This window comes from Lepidochelys kempii, chromosome 8 (genome assembly GCF_965140285.1).
Source record: "Lepidochelys kempii isolate rLepKem1 chromosome 8, rLepKem1.hap1, whole genome shotgun sequence".
Classification (NCBI taxonomy): domain Eukaryota; kingdom Metazoa; phylum Chordata; order Testudines; family Cheloniidae; genus Lepidochelys; species Lepidochelys kempii.
In genome coordinates this window covers 59,372,088-59,395,638 of record NC_136387.1, presented here as the reverse complement: position 1 = coordinate 59,395,638, position 23,551 = coordinate 59,372,088, and the positions used below count along the sequence as shown (strand labels likewise).

General features: G+C 38.7%; 1 protein-coding gene across 4 annotated transcripts in view; it reads left to right on the top strand.

Moving 5' to 3' along the window:
• BRINP3 (BMP/retinoic acid inducible neural specific 3) overlaps positions 1-23,551 on the top strand; it is a 290,477-nt gene that overhangs the window by 215,187 nt on the left and 51,739 nt on the right. For all 4 annotated transcript variants that reach the window (XM_073356709.2, XM_073356711.1, XM_073356710.2 and 1 more), the window contains one exon: positions 20,789-21,011. In XM_073356709.2, coding sequence (XP_073212810.1) covers positions 20,789-21,011 — 223 coding nt within the window. The remainder of the gene's footprint in view (positions 1-20,788; positions 21,012-23,551) is intronic.

Below are 23,551 nucleotides of genomic sequence, written 5' to 3'. Positions count from 1 at the left end.
ACTGTCATACCAACATGACAAATACTATTTGTGAAGACGACATTGTTAACAGTGCATTACTATTTTAAAAGGCTTTTTGGACTCTCTTAAGCAAGAATAAAAAATATCCCATGTAAAGAAGGATTGTAAGTATTCTGCTATATCAGCTACTAGATCTGTAGAATAAATGAGAAGTCACCCTTTCCAGAGGGAGTCTTTGTGAGGGCATACAAGAGTCAGGTCATGACCCACTGAATGCCTTAAAATCCATGGAGACTCCAGGGAATTTTTGTAAATGGCCATACCCTCTGCATTACTCCCTGGCCCACATTCCCTGCTGGCAGCAAGGTTTACTGAGCAATCTGCTCATTGCTACACCCTCTTCCACATCACCCCATTCGATGGGCAGACATCGCAGAATAAGAGTTAATATGACAATTAGCATAATCAGCTTTTGCCCGAATTTCTGACAAATGGGTGGTTTCATCATGAGGTCAGATTGCATAGTGCACCACCATCCCCCGCAAACAAACACCTGCAGAATCCCAGTAGTAATTTGATTACATGGATGATCTTTTGCCATCTTAGAGGGAAGGAGTGATGATGTTTCTTTAGGATTCTCCACTCTTTCCTTCCATGTTCATTGCCCGGTTTTGGCTGGTACTTGTACCTATTGGATTTCCTCCCCACCTCAGACCATAATGGATTATTTTATTCATAGCAGGTAAGTACCAGTAAGTTGACACCTACCTCCACATTGTCTGGAGAGGTGAGGGAAAAAAAGACCTGAGCAGGGGAGAGAAGGGCAGGATCCTGTACTGCCTGTGCTTTAATCCTGCCCTAGGTGTGGGCTGAGTGTCTTTGAAAAGCCGGCCACTTCACTGAGCTGCCTGAATTGGAGCAGAGCTTTTTTTGAACATTTAGCCCCAATATTAGATGCTGAGCCCTTTGAAAAGCTAAACCCATGATCACTGGGCCAGGAGCAATCTACCTATATTTGTACAGTAGTTAGTGGAAGAAAGATCCTTATCAAGATGTATTTTAATTTATAACAATAACTTAAGATAGATTTGAGTGGTGCCCCAAGCAGAAAATTTTCTATAGTAACACAGAACTGTACAACACCTAGCAACATCCCATATAAATTGCTTCAAACCACTGAGCACTTATATTTAAAAAGTGTTACCAAAAGATAGTGACAATTTTCCACAAAATTCACTGAAATAAAAGAAACGTACTGGTACTTCTTAGTGTATGTGCAACGTGCCTCAGGTGGCACGTGACCAGGATTCATCACTGAATCTGGTCCGCTGACTGGATCATCATCTTCCCTGGTCTGGGACTGGTACTGACAGGGAGTGCGACATGAATGCTGATGCATGTGGGCTGCTCCGTGGCATTTAAGTGTGTTGCCCTGATAGCAAGGGATTAGACGCAATGACCTGTGAGCTCCCTTCCAGTCCTAGCTTCGTAAAAGAAAATTACATTAACTATCGTAAATTAATTGTTGACACTGCACTGCATGTTTTAAAATAATAATAAAGAGGAAGACCGTTCAAGAAAACAAAATATGAAGATGTGGATAGCAGGATTATTAAGATTATGAAAATTGTGACATATCCTCAGATATATACCAGTTTCATAATCATGTTTTAAGTTATTTATAACTTCTGAAAACCTGAAAGTAAAATCTTTTTCCATCCTGATATTTTATTTTCATCCTGTGCACATGCACAGAATGCTTACTTTCTCTTTATTTTTTCTTTCCTTGTAAGTGAGGCTGTTGGTGTTGAAATTCCCCCTTAAGAAACAAATGTCATTTTGTGTGTTTGTTTTGAAAAGGATGTGGGGGGAAAAGAAAGGGGAAGAAGTCTACAAAGAATTATAGAGACTTAGCTCAGTGATCAAATGATAAGTAAACATTTTTGAATTATATCCTTTTCAGTCTCTATGCATTCATTAGGAATATAGAAAAGTTAATTTTACTGTTTATAAAAGATATCAGAAGTCATATTTTCAAAGCCACTTTGAAAAAGGCCACTGCAAAACATTTCCCAGACAAACATGCTTTAACTGTCAAGATACAGAAGTAGTACGTGTGCATATACAGTGGATAGGTAGCTTACCACTCTGCTTGAGCTCAAGCGATCAGGCAAAGCCAGCCCTGAAACTTGCTTAAATGAGCCTGTGGTGAGTAGTCCTACTGAATTAATTGAGATGATATGTGTGCTACATGTTAAACATTTGCTTAAATGGATCAGGGCCACAGTATCTTGCAGGTGTGTGCCCATTAAAACATGTATTGTTTTCCCTCACAAATGTGTGGTTATGCACAAATTTAGAGGCCAGAGTGTGGCCTTTTTGTAAATTTGGCCCTTTATAACTTGAAAGGTGAACCTTTGAAAACTTTTATTGGCATGAACAAAACTGGGAATGAAACTAAAGACAATTCTGTGGACAAGAATTTCCCTGAAAGAGTGTGCAAACACTTCAGGAGCAAACACACAAATTTAAAGTTTTGCTCTCTGCAAAAACTCCTACATGACACTTGAAAATGTGCTTGGCACAGATGTTGTGAAAGAAAAACTCAGTGTCTGCAGAAAGCAAAACAAAAGGGGCATGAACATCGCTAAAATCAACTGCTTTTAAAATTTGAATAAATCTTTGCTGAAAATGTTGTTCATTATGAGCCCAGCTTCCATCTTAGCTGTGATTGAAATGTATTATTACAGCTGCATTGCTTTTTATGTTATTTCTTTAAGTCCCTTGAGTCAATGGATTTAGGCTGCATAAAGAATATCTGAAACAGTGCATAATTCCTTAATAACTGCTGGATTTCCTGTTGCTGAACAGTGATGTGTTTTGTAAATAGTGATACATAATCATCAGAAGAAATGAAAACACTGAAAGATTTATCTGAAATGGAGGGCTAGATCCTCGGTTGATGTAAATCAGCATAACTCCCCTGAAGTCAATAAAGCTATTCTGATTTACACCAACCAATGATCTACCCTGAAATTATATATTTTCAAATCTTTGAATTATTAACACCCTCTTTCTGAAAACATCTTGTCTAAAAGAATGGGATTTAAAGGGAAAAGGAAATTCATTAGGAGACTCTAGTAGAAGGGCCAATCCTACTTATTATTGAATTAAATGTCAGTAAAGTTAAAGTTCATGTATCTTTCATTTTTGTGGACAGTGTTTGCATCTCGAACAATCCACATAAATCAACGGAAGAGAATGGCTCTGATGTGTCTGGTCCTATTTTTCAGAGGACGATTTAGGGAATTATCTATTATTAGTGTGGTGAACTTGTCTACTGTATTTTGGGAATAACAAAATGCCACACTATTTTCAGACACCATCTTGGATATGCTGTTTCATCTAAGACCGACATAAAAGCTTTCAGGGGTTGATTCTCAAAAGCTCTAATGGTAGTTAGGTGCTGAGCACTCACTGAAAGTCAATGAAGTTTAGATACCTAATTGCCATTTGTGCCTTTGAAAATCTGCTCCTTAAATCCTCTTGTCAATTACAGAAGCCTGAAAATGAACCATAATGTATACTTCCAAACAACATGGTTCACAAAATCATGCTCTAATATTTTAAAGCACATATTTCTACAGTCTTGTAGAGATTTGTCATTAAGCCAATTATAATGATAAAGTAGTTGCTAAAGTCAGAGTAATAATAAATGAGTGCTTTAATTTGTAAAAAGCAAATATAGGATCAGCCTTGTTGGTGATCACCAGGTAAGCAGGTGAATCACTCTCTCAATTTGAGAGAAAGGTGTTTTGTTGTTGACTCCTATCACAACAAAGGAGGTTCTGGGTAAAATGGTAAAACAACAGCATGGAGGAAGATTATGTTTAGTGGAGTGAGATTTGCGCTAAGGCTCACTTTCAATAGGCAAATCCCTGCTGTTTCTATAGAGGTTCTTATCCCACCCTCATCTCTGTAGTATCTCAGCTTCTTCCAGTACTGCATTATGCAGTGTGACTAACATCACCTGTTGTTCTCCCATCCTCTCCATTAAGGAAGCACTTTTACGTGTGATTACTGTGTGTCGGATGTTTGTTGATGGATGACTCTCGTGAAGGGTCAGCAAGGCTAAATTTGGCCTATAATGTTTAGCTTTTACCATTCTTCAGTTTAGTAGAAAAATCCAGTACAATTTTGTTTTTCTTTTACTTAAAGACTACCCTCACCCACAATAAACTGTTGATATTTGCTGTTTCCTTGGGTGTAGTTTACTCTGAAAATTATCTCAGTAAAAATGGGCACCGTGGGATTCAATAGCTCCAAATCAAATTAGCTCAGTTTAGATTTGGTTTTCCCCCACAGCTGCGAACCCTTCAGAGTCTGCCTGTGATGTGGACTCCAGTTTGGGTTTGTTCTTTCTCCTATATCATCACTGGTAAAAAGAGACCCTAAATTCCAAATTATGCCCTCAGTAGCTCACATGCAGCCTCATTCTCTTTAATTTGTAGTAGTCATGCTTAACATATTTCCAGATTACCTTTAGCTAACAACTAGTTTAAAATTATCTTGATATTTTCAGTATTTCATGTGCTTCCCTTGGTAGTGGGAAAGATTATATAGGAAAATGTCTGAAGGTAACTGACAAGTTTAAGATGTGCCGTTCTACAGTGTGTCCTCATTTGCACTTGTCCTATCTAATAAGAAGTAATGGGATTGTAGAAGCATTACTGAAGGCATAATTTAGAGACAGTGGGGTTGCACAGATGTCACTATGGGTACATTTTTATGTACAGTCTATTGTGCTGATGCAAAGGAAGGAGAGTACCCAGTTTAGCTTTCAGATCACAGGCTGAATTTGCAGGGCTAATAGCTAGAACTAAATACATCTCCTTGTACACTGAGCAAATTTGATCTGGAAATAGTAAGACAATGCATTTGGAATCCCACAATACTCTTTGCAAAGAAACACTTTTCTCAACAGAAGTGTTTTTGTACAGTAGCTTGATGATCCACTACTGGCTTTTCAAGTACTCCATTTTAACTGGGAGAGAAAATGCTGCATAAACTTAATAAATCAAACTTAAAATTAAAACTGGAGGGTGAAGGACTCCTTTAATCTATAAAGAAGACAGATTTAACCTTGTGCCATGATAGGTTATGTTATAATTGATTCAAAAGGGAGAAAGAATGTGTCTGTGAAAGATCCATGCGATCTCACAGTATTTAGGAGGTGTGATTACTTGCATCATTCACTCAGCGCCCACTGCCTCTCCTCTGACCAAAACAGACCAATTGTTAAATCAGAATTGGAAGCCAATTGCTATGCCAAGTGAGTCTCATTCTAAATTTTAATTGAAAGACTCATTGTGAAGAGTCTGAACTGAATCACTGGCAGTAGAAGTTCCTTGTTAAACATTGTGAATAAAGCCATTAGTCAATATGGTTCAATCCATTTGCCCCAGAGCTGTATAGCAGTGGTTCTTTTAAGATGGGGCTTAGAGCTTCAGGCTCAAGGGGAAAAAAAGCGTCAAGCCTCTTGTGTTCGTAATATAATTATTGTTTACTCTATTATCTTGCAAGGGTGTTAATTTGCCTCCCAGTAATTAGCTTCCCCATGTGGTTGTCAGGCAATTTAATCAATAGTAAGAACAGATATACCCAGATGTCATTGCTTCTGTGACCAATATTCTCTCCTCACCCCTGCGGAGGTGTCAGTGTTTTAATAAAGTGAACAGGTGCAACATACAGAATTTCTTCAGAACCAATTTCTAAATTGTTCATCTCATATTCCAAAAGTGAAAGGACAGCCAATCAGACTCTGACAACATAATTGCCTCATTTTCAACCCTAAAAGCATTATGTGCTTCCTGCTAGTTTAGCACTTGGCAAATCTACTTAAAGTTATGGAAGATGTTGTTTGCTCAGATAATGCTTAAAGTACGATGACATTGTAATGAAGGAGAAGGTTTCATCTAGTATGACTCTACATTAGTCCTGTACATGGTGGACATAAGTAGTTTCTTTGAAAGCTGGTAACAAATCTCACTCTTGGGACGATTCTAATCCATTCTGGCAGCCCTGAACTCAATATTACAAGAGATGTCATTCTTGTCTTCTCTTTCCTCTTTATGGAGATTGTCTCTTGTGATTTGTCATTTCTTAATCTTTTGTAATGTATATACAATACTTCTACATTCCCTCCTCCTCTCCCCCCAGTAATCTCCCCTTCCTTTTCTAGAACTATAGTTCTGGGACAAGTCTTTCTTTCTTTTTTTTTTTTGTCTTGTCTAATTTAGGGCCAAATCCCAAAACAAAGACTGCAGGAGTCAGCCCACATGGTGCTCCCTGTAGGATCAGGGCCTTAGATTTTAATTTTTTGGAGGCAGAAGTGGTTATGCTTAAGTTTCTGGTTTTTAAGCACTATGTTAGTCTGCAACTTTATGAAAATTATATCTATGATGATAGCTGGGCAACACCCCCCTCTAAAACAAACAAACAAAAAAACCCAACAAAAACAGAATTTCCGTCCCATGGTAAATTCTGATATTTTCACATTTGTTTTCATTCCAAATTAGGACAAATAAGTCAAGACAGATTTGTCATAGAATGAAGAGTTCTTTTAAAAATCTGATTTGGAAGTGTTGAAACATTTCATTTTTGATATTGCCCATCAAAATTAAACACACATTCCCAAACAGAACATTTAATAGTGGGTTATTGAACTGAGTCCAGACATACTGTGCTGAGTGAGTGCTACTTTAAACAGCATCTGACTAAGATTTACAGTGTCTCCTGGGAGTTTCAGTTCTTGTTGTCCATGCTACCTCTCTCTCCACATTCTCTCCTATGGCTCAGGCTCCCTGTATAAATTACATATCCCATGATGCAGCTGCAACCATGTGACTCCCATGGTACACCACACTGCCAGTCTTAAGGAAACTGCAATGCATTATGAGAGATGTAGTCTGGCTAAGATGCCCAGTTTATAGGGAAGAATGGGTGGGGCATATGGAACTGGAACTATAGCTCCTCTGAAAAACTGCACAGTTTAGACAGAAGCAGTTTAATGTCAAACTAACTTGAAATGAAATGTCTCAATTCAGCTCAGACTAAATTATATGATTCAGGTTGTACCAAACTAAAACAAAAATGTTTTGTTTTTCATAATAGAAAAATGAATAAAAGAAGAGATCAAATGGAAGTTGTCCACAGAAACTATTATATAGAAATTGCATTTTACCAAGAAAAAAATTGTTTCAGCAGAAAACTTCCAGACACCCTAAAACAGCCATAATGTGACACATGAAATGGGCTGGAGAATTGAAATTTGGCTCAAGCAACACCAAAACTTCAAAATCTGTATTTTAAAAGGTTCAAATAACTTGGATAAACACTCCCTCTATCTTGCCTATAATCTGTTTTTCCAGGTAGCTGGTCCACAAACTTCTGATGGGTTGGTCATTTTCAAAGAGTGCTGGGTCATTCCATTCGATCAGAAGAATTGCAGTTCATCATGGAAAAGTCTAGACAGTGATTAAGGACATGCACACTTTTTAAAAAAAGCAGCCAGCCAAAAAATCTACAACAGCGAGAGGAGGAGCACCCACTCATGCCATAGTGTAGGATTACAGCAGCTCTGCCTCAACTTCTTCACCACACTCTTCAGCCTACTCCCATTATAGATGTGACTTGCCTTATGGCAAGTCATGTTAGAAAGAGTTCAGCCCCTTCCAGTGCAACAAAGTCCTTTATCTAGTGTCCAACAAACACAGAACAAAGGAATCTTTGGCCTAGCACAGTTTGGTATTCAGCCACCTTCCTCACCTTCCTTACAGAGAGTTAAGGAGGGGCAGTGGGGGGATATCTTTGGGATTACAGTGAGATTTGGAGGTTGGAGAAGAGCAGCAGGACAGAGAAATATAAGATGGTGGTTGAGAGAAGTGAAAAGGATCTGACCAGTGGTTTGTGTGAAAGATGAGAGATAGGAGAAAGATGTGAGAGTGTTCCTAACCTTTGATGAGCATCCAAACTTTGAAGATAATTTCTGAGTCAGACCTTTTCGTATTTGCATGTGACATACCATAGCAAAGGAGCTTACTGATTATCGTAGTCTATTTTAATTATAAAAATAGTCTAAAGAAAGTTGGAAGGATTTTGTTTACAGAGGGCCACGGTGCTGAATGCTTCATTCTAAGGTGGAACCCTTAAACTGTCAATGAACTCTGTGGGAGAGGAATCATAGAACTGGAAAGGACCTTGAGAGGTCATCTAGTCCAGTCCCCTGAACTCTTGGCAGGACTAATTATCTAGACCATTCCTGACAGTTTGACAGTTCTAACCTGCTTGTAAACATCTCCAATGATGGAGATTCCACAACCTCCTTAGGCAATTTATTCCAGTGCTTAACCACCCTGACAGTTAGGAAGTTTTCCCTAATGTCCAACCTAAACCTCCTTTGTTGCAATTTAAGCCCATTGCTTCTTGTCCTATCCTCAGAGGTTAAGAAAAACATTTTTTCTTCCTCCTCCTTGTAACAACCTTTTACATACTTGAAAACTGTTATCATGTCCTGTCTGTCTTCTCTTTTCCAGACTAAACAAAACCATTTTTCTTCAATCTTCCCTCATAGGTCATGTTTTCTAGACCTTTAATCATTTTCTAGACCTTTACTCTTTGTTGCTCTTCTCTGGACTCTCTCCAATTTGTCCACATACTTCCTGAAATGTGACACCCAGAACTGGACACAATACTCCAGTTGAGGCCTAATCAGAGCACAGTAACGCAGAAGAATTACTTCTTCTGTCTTGCTTACAACACTCCTGCTAAAACATCCCAGAATGATGTTCGCTTTTTTTGTGACAGTGTCACACTGTTGATTCATATTTAGCTTGTGATCCACTATGATGCCCAAATCTCTTTCCAAAATACTCCTTCCTAGGCTGTCATTTCCCATTTTGTATGTGTGCAACTGATTGTTCCTTCCTAAATGGAGTACTTTGCATTTGTCCTTACTGAATTCATTCTATTTACTTCAGACTATTTCTCCAGTTTGTCCAGATCATTTTGAATTTTAATCCTATCCTCCAAAGCATTTGCAACCCCTCCCAGCTTGGTATTGTCCACAAACTTTATAAGTGTTCTCTGTATGCCATTATCTAAATCATTGATGAAGATATTGAACAGAACTGGACCAGAACCGATCCCTGTGGGACCCCACTCATTATGCCCTTCCAGCATGACTGTTATCCACTGATAATTACTCTCTGGGAATGGTTTTCCAATCAGTTATGCACCAATCTTATAGTAGCTCCATCTAGGTTGCATTGTTTATTTATGAGACGGTCATGCGAGACAGTAACAAAAGCTTTACTGAAGTCAAGATATACTACATCTACCTCTTCCCCTGCTATCCACAATGCTTGTTACCCTGTCAAAGAAAGCTATCAGGTTGGTGTGACAAGATTTGTTTCTGACAAATCCATGCGGATTGTTTCTTATTACCTTATTATGTTCTAAATGTTTGCAAATTGATGGCTTAATTATTTGCTCCATTATCTTTCCGGGTACAGAAGTTAAGCTGACTGGTCTGTAATTCCCTGGGTTGTCCTTATTTCCCTTTTTATAGATAGGCACTATATTTGTCTTTTTCCAGTCTTGTGGAATCTCTCCCATCTTCTATGATAAATTGCTAATGGCTCAGATATCTCCTCTGTCAGCTCCTTGAGTATTCTAGGATGCATTTCATCAGGCCCTGGCGACCTGAAGACATCTAATTTGTCCATTTAATGTTTAACTTGTTCTTTCCCTATTTTAGCATCTTCTGATCCTACCTCATTTTCACTGTCATTCACTACGTTAGACTTCCAATCACCAACAACCTTCTCAGTGAAAACCAAAACAAATAAGCCATTAGGCATCTCTGCCCATTTCCACATTTTCTTTATTATTTTTTCCCCTCATTAAATAATGGGCCTACCCCGTCCTTGGTCTTCCTCTTGTTTCTAATGTATTTGTAGAATGTTTTCTTGTTACCCTTTATGTCTCTAGCTAGTATTATCTCGATTTGTGCCTTGGCCTTTCTAATTTTGTCCCTACATGCTTGTGTTTTTTGTTTATTTTCATCCTTTGTAATGTGACCTCGTTTCCACTTTTTGTAGAACTCTTTTTTGATTTTTAGATCATTGAAAATCTCCTGGTTAAGCTAGGGTGGTCTCTTTCTGTCTTTCCTATGCGGTGGGATAGTTTTCTCTTGTGCCCTTAATAATGTCTCTTTGAAAAACTGAAAACTGGCTTCAATTGTTTTTCCCCTTAGATTTGCTTCCCATGGGATCTTACCTATCAGCTCCCTGAGTTTGCTAAAGTCTGCCTTCTTGAAATCCACTGTCTTTATTCTGCTGTTCTCCCTCCTACCATTCCTTAGAATCATGAACTCTATCATTTCATGATCACTTTCACCCTAGCTGCCTTCCACTTTCAAATTCTCAACCAGTTCCTCCCTATTTGTCAAAATCAAATATAGAACAGCCTCTCCCCCTGGTAGTTGTCTCCACCTTCTGAAATTAAACAAAAAGTCTCCAATACATTCCAAGAACTTGTTGGATAATCTGTGCCCTGCTGTGTTATTTTCCCAGCAGATGTCTGGGTAGTTGAAGTCCCCCATAACCACCAAGTCCTGTGCTCTGTATGATTTTGTTAGCTGTTTAAAAAAAGCTTCATCCACCTCTTCTTCCTGGTTAGGTGGTCTGTAGTAGACCTCTACCATGACATCACCCTTGTTTTTTACCCCTTTTATCCTTACCCAGAGACTTTCAAAAAGTCTGTCTCCTATTTCAATGAGAGCACTCATGTTACAGGTAGTGCCATGTATACCTCAAGTTTAGTCCCTAATTGGGTGATGAGACTCTACCCTTAATAGAAGTGCTGAATTCTCTAACATCTTCCCCTGCATCTGAGCTCCAGTCAATGCAAGGGAGGGTGAAGATCTAAGAGAGCCAGTTACAGCTCCCTGATTCTGCATCAATTTGACACTTAAATCATCATGGGGGCTACTGTAATTTACACCACCTCCATATGGTCCAAAAGAGATCCTATACTTGTGGAGGACCAGTGCACTGTACCCCACCCTACACTTCCCTCCAACTGACACTCTGATATGCACATCCCCTGACATTCTTCCTCCAGTAGGGTTGCGGGAGGAACTCCCAGCACAGCAGTTGCCCCAACAGGCTTATGCTAGTGGAGAGAGTTCCCCACTTGCCATTTCTGGCAAGAATCCAGCTACTTTGCGCCTGAGCAGCACAAACTGACCAGATCATACCAGATAGTTTGTTCCTATGATTTTTAACACTTATTCTAAATCCCAGCTTCATGTCTGGTCCATCCCTTTCACAGTACACACGTTTGGTTCCTGTACTTAGGCCTTAAGAGAGTAAGAAGAGCGAATTATTTCATTACACAGCGGGCTGAATGATTTACACAATCCCATTTAAAGTTCACCTCTGCTACCTTTTCTGTGGAATAAAAACAAAGTCATTTCAATCCAAGGTTGTATGGTTATATGTTTGTATGATATTTTCTTTTTACAATATATATTTCTTGTAACACTGCTGCTACTTCTTTAGATGAATTAATGTATATCAAACAACTAAAATTAATTGGAACATAAAAACAAATATATATATAATTACTGCTTTGTTTTTCCTGGGCCGTTAGAACAGAGTGAGTCATTAATTTTTTATTATTATTATTATTATTATTATTTTATTATTTAAATCTCTAAAGTCTGGACAATACTGGAACAGCATTTTATTGGATATTTACAGTATTTGGCCATTTGAATTATCAGTTCTATTGCACATCAGTCCCTTACACAAAATTTTGGTAGATTTGTGGTTCGGAATTTCAATTTGATGCTTCCATTGGTGTTTGACCAACTACAACATTTATTGCCCTGATTATAATTAAAAGTATTATGATGGGGAAAGGAGTTCTATTGCCATGGTCTTCTTGTCAGAAGAGAGTTTTAACATGCAGTGCTGTTATTTGAAGAATAGGCCGCACTGCTGGGGATTTTGAAATTCTCTACCACGGCTCTTGATCATGGACTTTGCTGAGGCCACAGGTGCCTGAGGTAGAGTCAGATTTCTTGAAGCTCAGTTCCGTGCTTTAACCTCAACTTTCCGTGCTCAAAATCCTCCGTGTTCTCAAATGTGCAACTTTAAATAGCTTTATTTAGCTTGGGTGAAGAGATAGGGTAGTATCAATTTCCGTTCTTAGTTTGTAATCACGAAATAAACAGTATTGGTAGTCAACAATACTCTTGTTGACAGCACAGACATAAAAGATTTAGGACTGAAATGGCCATGGAGGAGGAATATTCCTATCGGGTTAGGGTTGAGGCATATTGGCAGTGCAGGGTTGGGTGACCTGCTTTGCTGCTGGCCACATCCACTACCTCTACTGTGAATAAAGGACTGTAGTTCCCAGAGGTGTTTGCCTAGTTAATAAGGCCTACATTCACAGCAACCAAAATACTGTGATCTAAAGGTTTCAAGAATATAAGCTGGAGCAAGTTCATTCCTAGACAATTCTGGATTTCATCCCTCTAGAAAGGAGAGGAGAGAATCCCTGAAATCACATCAGTAGCTTTAAACACCTTCTCCTTTTGGACTTGACTCCTGCTCATTTGCACACTGTGATCCTATTAATTATTTTAAACTTATTTTAAGGAATTGTCTCTCTCAACTAAACTTAAATGGGATTCACATTAAAATCAGACCTAGATAAATTAAGACTAAATAAACTGACAGATAGGGCATTCCAGAGGGTCCATGGGGAGTTGAATGTATCACAATGAAAACTTTTATTTTCATATAAAATTACAAGACCCTTAGCTATTGAAAGCCAGGAATCTTGGGATATGTATTCAAAGCTATATCTCTGGAACTAGATCACCTGAGGGAACCATTCCATGAGGGGAGACAACACTCAGTTTAAGATGGAGCAGGGAAGCCTGGTCATGAGTGATCATTCCAGGGTAGATTCTCAGTTTGACAGACAGCAGGATAGAGAATTGAGTTACCCTGGATAAATATGAGGCTCTAGAAGCCACAGCAATCTGGGGCAAAATGTGGAATCACAGATTCTTTGAGTCTTCTGCATCTGCCAGGAATTAACTAGCAGGTGTTTTGATGTGCCCACATATAGATATGCCCTACCTTGCTGGATAGAAGAGACAACTTTGTAAAAGTGACCTTTCTTTGATGCACTGAGCAGAAGACTGAAAGTCTTCTGGTCAGATCAGAGGGTAGGTTTATTTCTGGAGTCCCATGGTGATGGAAGATGAGATGTAGCAGTCTGATGAAGGGGCTGTTTGATTTGACAAGAGCATCTGCAATGTGTCTTCTAATTTTCCATTAACAAACTGGCAACTAGAATTATATTGTGTGCTGGCATTCATGCCAAACATTACATGTTTGCAGTGTCAGAGAGAAGATACTGGTTTATGTGTTGATACAGAAAACATGGCTGCTGAAATGGCCATTTGAATCAACAGAACCTTTTGCAGCGCTACATAACTGATGCATACACAATCATTTTAATGTCCAGAGGATTACTTATATTTGCCATTCAAAGAGATCCCAAATTTTTCGGTATGATGCCCCTCTGCATGGGATCTCTATTCAAGGATGGAGTCCGGTGTGCCACTACCACATGGCAGGATTGAATTTGGAAGTCCAGTCCTACTTGGAGATTTTTGCTGGATTGCCATGATCTCTGACATATCTCAAAGTCTGTCTTCACTGGGATCTTAATGGTAGCTATGGTTGTCCAATGGGGAAATTGCTGAGGACCAACTGAATCTTGTTAATGCGTTTTAAATTCAGTGAATTCACAATATTGTATGGTGCCAGAGCAGAATATCCTCCTCACAGTGATGTTTATTGCTGAACTAATCATCCAGATAAAGAAATCTGTGCACTTCTTGCCTGTGCAAGTAGAACATGAGTACCACCATGAATTATATGAGCATGACCAGGGCTGATACCAGCCAAGAGGTGAGACACAGATGAAGTGCCAATATCAGCATGTGGTAGAGACAGATTTTACTGACAATGTTTAAATTATAATACTGTCAATCAAGTGAAAACAAAGAATGTACATAAGTGTACATTCCATCCTTTACACACATTTTGTACATTTTTATTCACAACTTCTCTACTTATTGAAAGTATTTTTGTTAGAAAAATGTGTCAGTGTTTTGAAAAGTGACAGAATAGACCACTGAAATTGCTGTCAAGATGCTTTAACATTTTTACTTTAACGAAGTATTGTATTGAAAAATGCATTTTTCTACAGAGCTACATTTACTGTGGATTGTTGTTTACAAGCAGCTGCCCTTCAATTTCTTCATTTAAATAAAAAAATCTAACCAACCTACACCCAAAGCTTATTTACATTACTGTAGCACTTGGGAGTCCTAGACCAGGACCCCATTGTGCAAGACACTTTAAGAGGAAATTTAAGTACAAGACAAACAACAGGTGTATACAGAAAGACAGATGAGGGCACACAGGAAATCAAAGAGACACTCAGCATGAGAGCCAGTGGTCTCAGCACACCAGAGGCCTAGCCATTGTCAATTTTTTTGCAGACAATACAGCAGAGGAGAGTTTTAAGGAAGGTTTGTAGGAGGATAATGACTTATTCTTGCAGAAAGGAGGAACTACCTGTAAACAAGTGTAAGGGACTGCATGAGAGAAAGCACAAAGGTACTTGCCTGAAAATTTAACAGGTGGTGATGGAGGGTGGCTTCATGTGTCTGATCAGAAGCTGGGAGGAACTTTCAATACAATTGAGGAATTGTTAAAAGTAGGAATGACTGCCTTCCAGTTTATTTTCATTTAAAGGGGGAACCCCTAGCAAAACCACACCCCAAACAAACATCTGTTTGATAAAAAATTCTGAAACTGATCAATGAACACACCTTTTCAGTTTGTGAGAGATTGTTTTAACTCATTTTGTGGTTGTTGTTTTTCTTTGTGAAGATTGGTTTTAAGAAATAAAAATTCTGCTTAGTTTAGACTTCTTACACGAAGCCTGAACAGAAGCAAGTCTTTATGGTATTGTTACATTATAATTTACAGAAAGTGGGTTGATGCTGCAAAATGAAACTATTCCAGATTGGATATCAGTGCTACTCGAAATATAATATTAAAACACAAACTATAAGTTAATGAAGGACCAGATCCCCAGCTGCACTCATTTATACCACTTGAGGATCTAGCAAAAACTTTTTTTCTGGTTTGTTTTGTTGTGAACCACTTTTTTTTTTTCTGGTAAAGCATGAACCACTACCACCACATTCAACTAGCATATTGTACCTACCCATTGTGTTTTACCTGCTCTCTCTCTCTCACTCACACACACACTCACACACATATAGATTTCTTCCTGGCACCTTCTGAATTTTGCACATCCCCTCAAAATCACAGGACCTCCCTGTCAACTTCTTCCTAGGACTGGCCAAGGTGGTCTAGGAGGAGGAAGCTGGACAGGGAAGTGAGAGGTACTCTGGAACTGTGGGGCCTATTTCATGTCCCTTGTCCTCTCATGTCTCTAGGTAGAGTTCCTCTGGGTAGTGTCCATTGGCTCCTCAGATGCCTCTGAGAAGTGGTGGGTGCTATCCAGGGGGTCTTTGTTTGGTTTCTCCTGATTTTCAACCTTTAACTTCACTTCCATTCCTGTTTTCTCCTTCCATAGAATCATAGAATATCAGGGTTGGAAGGGACCTCAGGACGTCATCTAGTCCAACCCCCTGCTCAAAGCAGGACCAATCACCAGCTAAATCACCCTAGCCAAGGCTTTGTCAAGCCTGACCTTAAAAACCTCTAAGGAAGGTGATTCCACCACCTCCTAGGTAACCCATTCCAGTGCTTCACCAACCTCCTAGTGAAAAAGTTTTTCCTAATATCCAACCTAAACCTCCCGCACTGCAACTTGAGACCATTACTCCTTGTTCTGTCATCTGGTACCACTGAGAACAGTCTAGCTCCGTCCTCTTTGGAATCCCCTTTCAGCTATCGGAAAGCAGCTATCAAATCCCCACTCATTTTTCTCTTCTGCAGACTAAATAATCCCAGTTCCCTCAGCCTCTCCCCATAAGTCATGTGCTCCAGCCCCCTAATCATTTTTGTTGCCCTCCACTGGACTTTTTCCAATTTTTCCACATCCATCTTGCAGTGTGGGGTCCCAAACTCGACACAGTAGTCCAGATGAGGCCTCACCAATGTCGAATAGAGGGGAATGATCACGTTCCTCGATCTGCTGGCAATGCTCCTACTTATACAGCCCAAAATGACATTAGCCATCTTGGCAGCAAGGGCACACTGTTGACTCATATCCAGCTTCTCGTCCACTGTCACCCCTCGGTCCTTTTCTGCTGCCTAGCCATTCGGTCCCTAGTCTGTAGCAGTGCATGGGATTCTTCCATCCTCAGTGCAGAACTCTTCACTTGTCCTTGTTGAACTTCATCAGCTTTCTTTTGGCTCAATCCTCTATTTTGTCTAGGTCCCTCTGTATCCTATCCTTACCCTCCAATGTATCTACCACTCCTCCCAGTTTAGTGTCATCTACAAACTTGCTGAGAGTGCAATCCACCCCATCCTCCAGGTCATTAATGAAGATATTGAACTGATTGTTTTCCCTAGCAATCAGTTATAGCCTGGATTTAGGGTTCCTCCCCCTTAACTAAGGGGGTGGTTCTTCAGTTATGGGAGGGCCTAGATCCTCCTATCTCAATACTATAAATAGTATGTATATTAATTTCAGTTCTAATATAGATCCAAGAGGAGACGGAAGAGGAAAGAAGCTTTAGTCTTTTTTTTCCAGGGAACACTGAGATAAATCCACACTTAAATAAATGGGAAAGGACAGATTAAGGACCTGGGAAAAATGTGACCTTCTCTATGGTATTAGGTGCTGAAATACCTAAACATGAGTTCAATATCTCACTTTGTTTCTCAGTGACACTCTTTCTCCTACCCCCATTCATGTTTTATTATATGGGCCTGACCCTACCTTGGCTTCAGGATGTGAGATGTTCCCCTTAGGGGTTGTGAGGGGCCAAGATTCTTGATCCCAACTCAGTTATACCCCTGGCCAAAGGGCCACAGCTAATCAACCAACAACATCTCTGTGTTCAGTTACTATACGGAATCAAGGGGAGACTACTACTAGACTTTGTCTAAGAACATCTTAAAAGAAATAATTTGACATACATTGCAGGACCCGGTTCTGCTCCTCTTGAAGTTAGCAAGAGCAGGACCAAGCTCTTGGAACAGTATCTCATAGCATTTCCAGCTTAACTGGAAGCAAACTATATAGGAATCACATGAGAGAGCCGATTCTGGTCTGTTACGCCAGTAGCAATTCTTTATGCCTGATTCTCCTCTCACACTGGCATACAGTTTCTTCTCAAAGTGGAATTGAGAAACAGTCTGGAAAGGTTCCAGTAAGCACCCAGGCTCATCAGTCACTAAATCAAAAGTTTCAGAGTAGCAGCCATGTTAGTCTGTATCCACAAAAAGAACAGGAGTATTTGTGGCACCTTAGAGACTAACAAATTTACACATATTGAATCTATTTCCCTATGTTAAGTATCCTCACACCTTCTTGTAAACTGTCTAAATGGGCCATCTTGATTATCACTACAAAAGTTTTTTTTCTCCTGCTGATAATACCTCATCTTAATTAATTAGCCTCTTACAGTTTGTAAGGCAACTTCCACCTTCTCTGTATGTATAAATATATCTTCTTACTATATGTTCCATTCTATGCATCTGATGAAGTGGGCTGTAGCCCATGAAAGCTTATGCTCTCATAAATTTGTTAGTCTCTAAGGTGCCACAAGTACTCCTGTTCTTTAAATCAAGTGTGCAATTTATAGTTAGGCATTTTCATTCAAAATACCAGGAAATTTTTCAATGTGATTTAAAATCATTACCTGAACATTCTGCTTCAAAGACTAAATAATTCATAGGAACAATGCACTGGTTTGTTGTTATATATTTTTCTTCCCCATGAAGCAGACTGGGAGAGGAAACTCACAAGAGAAGATTGCCCTTCCCCATCCCAACACATGGACCAGGTGCTTTCTGTGAGGAGTTCTCCTATTCCCTATCAGAGGCCATGTTGTGGAGGATTTTAGTTCAACCACAACTTTTTTGGGGTGGTATTAAAAGTGTTTGTAGTCTTTGCTAGCTCTGTGTGTAGAATGCTAATCAGTGCATTCAACAGCACACCACACTTTGATGCTAACACTTAAAATCCAGCAAAATGGCTCTGGATATTGGTTGGAATGTGATATTCAGGTTGTTTAGGGAAACATTGGTTCCCATTGTTACTATTTTATTCCCATTGTTGTCAAGCGTACAATATGTGTGATGTCTAGGTGTTTATATACTGCTAACTATGAATGGCTTGTTAGCATCGCAAACTATCAGGTATAAGTAATTTTTTTATAGCTGGTCAAGTAAACTATTTTGATTAACCTTTCTAACTTTATTTTCTATTTATAGACCATTTGAATGTAATATAACATTTCGGTGGGGATGCATGACTATCTATTGAAATGATATCACTCTGGAATTATACATTAGCTGATAATCTAGTATCATGTTCTACGTATATCTAGGCACTTGTATGGCCACCTAACGCTGTAGTGTGATATATTGTGTTTATTCGAAGATGATTACAGTATTGCACTCTCATGGTTCATGATGTGAGACTGTCCTCATATCTGAAACAGATGATTTTGGGGTGGGGTGGTAAGGCACTGTATAACCATATTACTTTTCTCTGTCATACAATACAGGGCTGTTTAACATGATAGTAGAGGGTACAGCGACAGTGCAGGGCAGTGATAATTAAGTAAGCAAATGTATTTTCATGTTGGAAATGGTATTGTATTTTGCAATTTTGTATTGCAAGTTGAGCATAGAACTTTCTTGTTTCTTGTAAACAAATTGTAGGACTGCAAATAGACCAAGTTCCTTACAGAAGGGATCATAGCAGTGTGAAAACTTAAAAGAAATTATGATGATGTTGTTTTCTCTATTTTTCAGCAGTAAGAAACTAAGCTTAAGTAGAAATACAAATACTTACTAGTAATGGAAGGTAAATTATAGTTCTATGGTTAAAGCGTAGGACTGGTAGACAGGAGAACTACTGGGCCAGATCCTTATCTGGTGGAATCAACATAGCTCCATGGAAGTCAGAGGAGTGATGCTGATTTACACTAGCTGAGGATCAGGGCCTCTATTCTTTAGTTCTGCCAAAGGGGATATTTTAAAGCAATGCATAGTTAAACTTATTTGCCTGTCACTTGCTTTCCATAATTTATCTTTTTGTGTTCTCTTAAGTTATGACAATGTGTTTGCATAAGAAAATCCAGTACTGAAAATTTACTATTCTTAAACCTACATCATGCCAAAATGTTGATGCCCATTTCCATGCCCTAGATTGTGATCCTATAACTAGAGCAGGTCTGAATTTCCCTCTCTCCTCCCCATCACCCCACGCTACCCCAAAAAAGAAGTTTGGTAAACTAACCAACAAGCAAAAAAATGCAACAGTTTTCTATGAGGGACCAGATATTTTCCTCAAAAACCAAGCCATTTTCTGACAAAAAATAGGATGGGTGTTTTTTACACCAGATGTGGTTGTAACTAAGGTCCCAGCCCTGCAAGCTACTCCATGAAGATAGACCACTCTACTATGCAGACCCATTGCAGTCAATGGGGGTTCTGTTCTGGAGCTGGGGTCAACCCAAATTTGTCAGGTTAAGGAGTTGTGGTGGGAAAATTATGACTTCTGTGTAGGACCAATCTGACAAAACATGGATTGTCAAAAAACAGTGGGAAGATGAGGGAAATAGACACCAATATATAGAACAATGGTGGTAAGGGGAAAGCACAAAATTACATAAGAGTACAGTATTTAAGATCTTTTGTAACATTAAGGTCCCTTTTAAAAAGGAAATAAGGGATGGTCTAAGTTCTACAAATAAGCATCTGGATCCCACTACTCATGTGAATAATCCCATTGACTTCTTATTATCTAAGGTACTTGTATGGCCTGCATTATTATATTATAATGTTTGAGTCTCTCTCAGTCTTCAGTGTATTTATCCTTACAACATCCTTGTGAGGTATGAAAATCCTGTTCTCCCCATTTTACAGAAGGGGAACTGAAGTTCAGAGGGAGCAAGTGACAGGTTTTTAAAAGGACGTTTAAAGATGCAGATAAGCACCTAATGGGATTTTCAAAAGGTGCTTTTCAACTAGGCACCTACTGCCTCTTTGACCACCTAAATACCTTTAAAGATCTGGCCCTAAGTAACTTGCCCAAGGTGACACAGAAAGGCTGTGCTAGAACAAGGATATGAACCTAAATATTCCATACCTAAGGCTAGTGCCTTAATCACTGGACCATCCATTTCTATTCCTTGTCTGAATAAAACTGTGTGCCCTGAAATGTTTTCAAAACCAGGTCCTTTATTTGGATATAAGACAGCCTGATTCTTATTTACAATAAGGCACCTTTTTGTTACCAAAGTGGCGAATAAGGATCATGTGTATTTACTCTTAATTATGTTACTATTTATGTAATTTATGTTATTGTATCATTGTCATCTAGTTGTCATTGGTAATGCAATTATGTTTTATTGTAAAATGATACATTTTGCAGCCAAATATAACTTAATTTGTGTCCAAAAAACCCATAGATACATAATTACAACACATTGAATCTTGCCATTTTTCAGATGAATTCAAGTTCTTTATGAAAAGGCTGCCCATGAACTATTTCCTCAACACGTCTACCATAATGCATTTGTGGACAATGGATTCTAATTTTCAGCGTCGCTATGAGCAACTGGAAAACAGCATGAAACAACTTTTCCTTAAGGCACAGAAAATTGTACACAAGCTCTTTAGCCTAAGTAAGAGGTGCCATAAACAGCCACTCATCAGCTTGCCAAGACAGAGGTAAGAAATGCTGTGAAAACCTGACATACTCAGGACATTGTTTTGAGACTGACGCCTGCTTAAAAGTACAGGTATGCTAATAAGTATAGTATACAACCTTTATAACCATAACAGCAAGACAATGGTATTGAGTCTTCTAACTTTTAATGCTGTTCTGGTCAGACCTTCCCAAAGGGGATGCCAAAATGAGAAAAGTAAAATGCAAACTACAACTGAATATCCTTGTGTATTACTGGAATCAACAAATCAAAGTAACATGCACCCCGCTCTCTCCCCCTCCCTCCACACACATCCCCACTGAGGTCAAATTCATCCCTCATTTGATCCATTAACTTCAGCAGAGTTATATCTACTCCTAGGCCTCCTATGTAATGCCTGAGAAAGTCAATGGAAGGACTTTCATTGACTTCAACAGGTATTTGATCAGGCCCTTATACCAGGTCTTACACAGGAGCAACCTATAATCTAGTAGAGAACAAAAAAAAAATAATGCAATAAAGTTACACCAGTAGAAGATTTGGCCTACTCTACTGAAGGGCAGTAGTGGACCTAAAATGAGCAGATTGTAGTATTATAAAAAATATAGATTAAAGATTAGATTTTGATTTCTCTTGTAGGAAGCCAGGAGGGATGTCCTAAAAATTTAGTATAACTAATAGGCTCTTTCTGTCAGAAAGTATTTCTATAGGGATTTCAATATGCAACGTATAAGAAATCCTAGTGCCACAGATGGAAAAGATAACTGCAAATATTTATTGTAACACTTCCTTGTGGAAAACAAAACAAAACTCAAGCCTCTTTCCTTGTCCTCCTATAGCTGGTTTCTTAACATTTTGCTTAGTTTTTAAAACTATGCCTTAGTTAGGAAAAAAAGGAAAAGGAAAAAAGTTAATTGAAATTGACTGTGTCTCCCCCTCCGCCCCCGGCTCTTGATTGAAGCAAAGAATCAAGGCATTTAAAGTAATTCCATCTCATGATTTTATAGTCTTCAAACCCAAACAGCTTTACATATTTTTCCCAACATTAACAGAAATAATTAATTGACTCCTGAGCTACAGAAGCCACCTTCTCACAATTTATAATCTACAATCAACATAACACAGATAGAACAGAATAGAATGAGACAAAACTAACAATCCTCATACTTTTGTTCCTTGCCACAGTTTTAGCATACATGGGGGGGAGGGGGGATCCCATTTTCATTTTATTCTTCTCAGTGTCAATTCCTTTCCAATTCTAGATGTTTTTCTTAGATTTTAAGGTCAATTTAATAAAATAAATGTATTATTTCAATTTCTGATTTAATGACGCAGTAGTTAGAATCACACCAAGATCAACTGTACAAGTCAATGGTAAGTTTTTATGGGCTGTTTAGATGTGATTTATTCTGACATTTAAAATTCCTCTAAGTCAATAAGGAAGTGTGCTATGTATCAGTGAAGGGGATTTTTTCAGGCTGTCTAATTTCAGTGGCAGAAGAACTTTTTGGAATAAATAGTGAGAATCAAATAGTAACATAGGAATTGCCAGATTGGCTCAGACCTGATGTCCATCTGGTACATCATTCTGTGGCCATTCGTGACCAGCCCCAAATGCTTCAGAGGAAGGTATAAGAACTATGCAGTAGGCAGGTGTGGGATAATTTACTCCCCCACCCCCAATGCTCCATCTTGGGTTCTACTTCTTGGGATAAAGTGGCAGAATAAAGTTTGTTTTCTGTATACCAGTTGTGTCACCTTCTTTTGGTAAACTATTTCAGGGGAGAAAAACAACTTACCTAGCTATACAGAATTAGAAAAGTTAAGATAAACAAAAGTATGAGTGTGTATCCAGGATCCTGCCTTCCTTACACACCTAAAACTTCATTTCAGTGAGGTATTTGGGTGTACAAGGACTATTGGCTAGAGTCCAATAATTTAACACACGTATGAAAAATGCTTTTGAGGAGCTGACACTAAACAAGTTGCACTGAAATTATTTATATACTGATAAGTAAATGAATTGCTAGAGGCATTCTGTGTCATTCCTTTATTTATCACCGCTATCCTTGGCTACTACTAATTATATAGCAAAGTGTAGATTATTCTAGGAGGGTTGCAGGGAAGGGTTTGTAGGGCTGTGGGGTCTTTCCCCTCCCAGTCATATCATAAGCATCCTTGACAAGATAATTTTCATCTACTGAGGCATACAGTGAAGCTTTATGTTGAGTAAGAAAACAATTTAGATTAACTTGTGATTTGTTAGTTGGAATTTAATAAAAAGTTATCACAACTGTATGTAACAGGCACAAGCCTTTGCAACATGGACGTTATCCAAATCACTCCAAGCATGAAAAGAAAAAGTTACAATTTGAAAGAAAATTTCTTTATTTTCTGTGAAATGATGTCACAGAGTGTTCTGCATGGGCTTCAGGGCTTGCTATGCCAAATGGGTCAAGGATGGTCACTAAAACGTTCTCCGTTAGCTGCTTTGATACATTAACAATTACATCTGCCTTAAGAATTGTGTGACATCATACACTCATTCACTGTGTTGTCTTT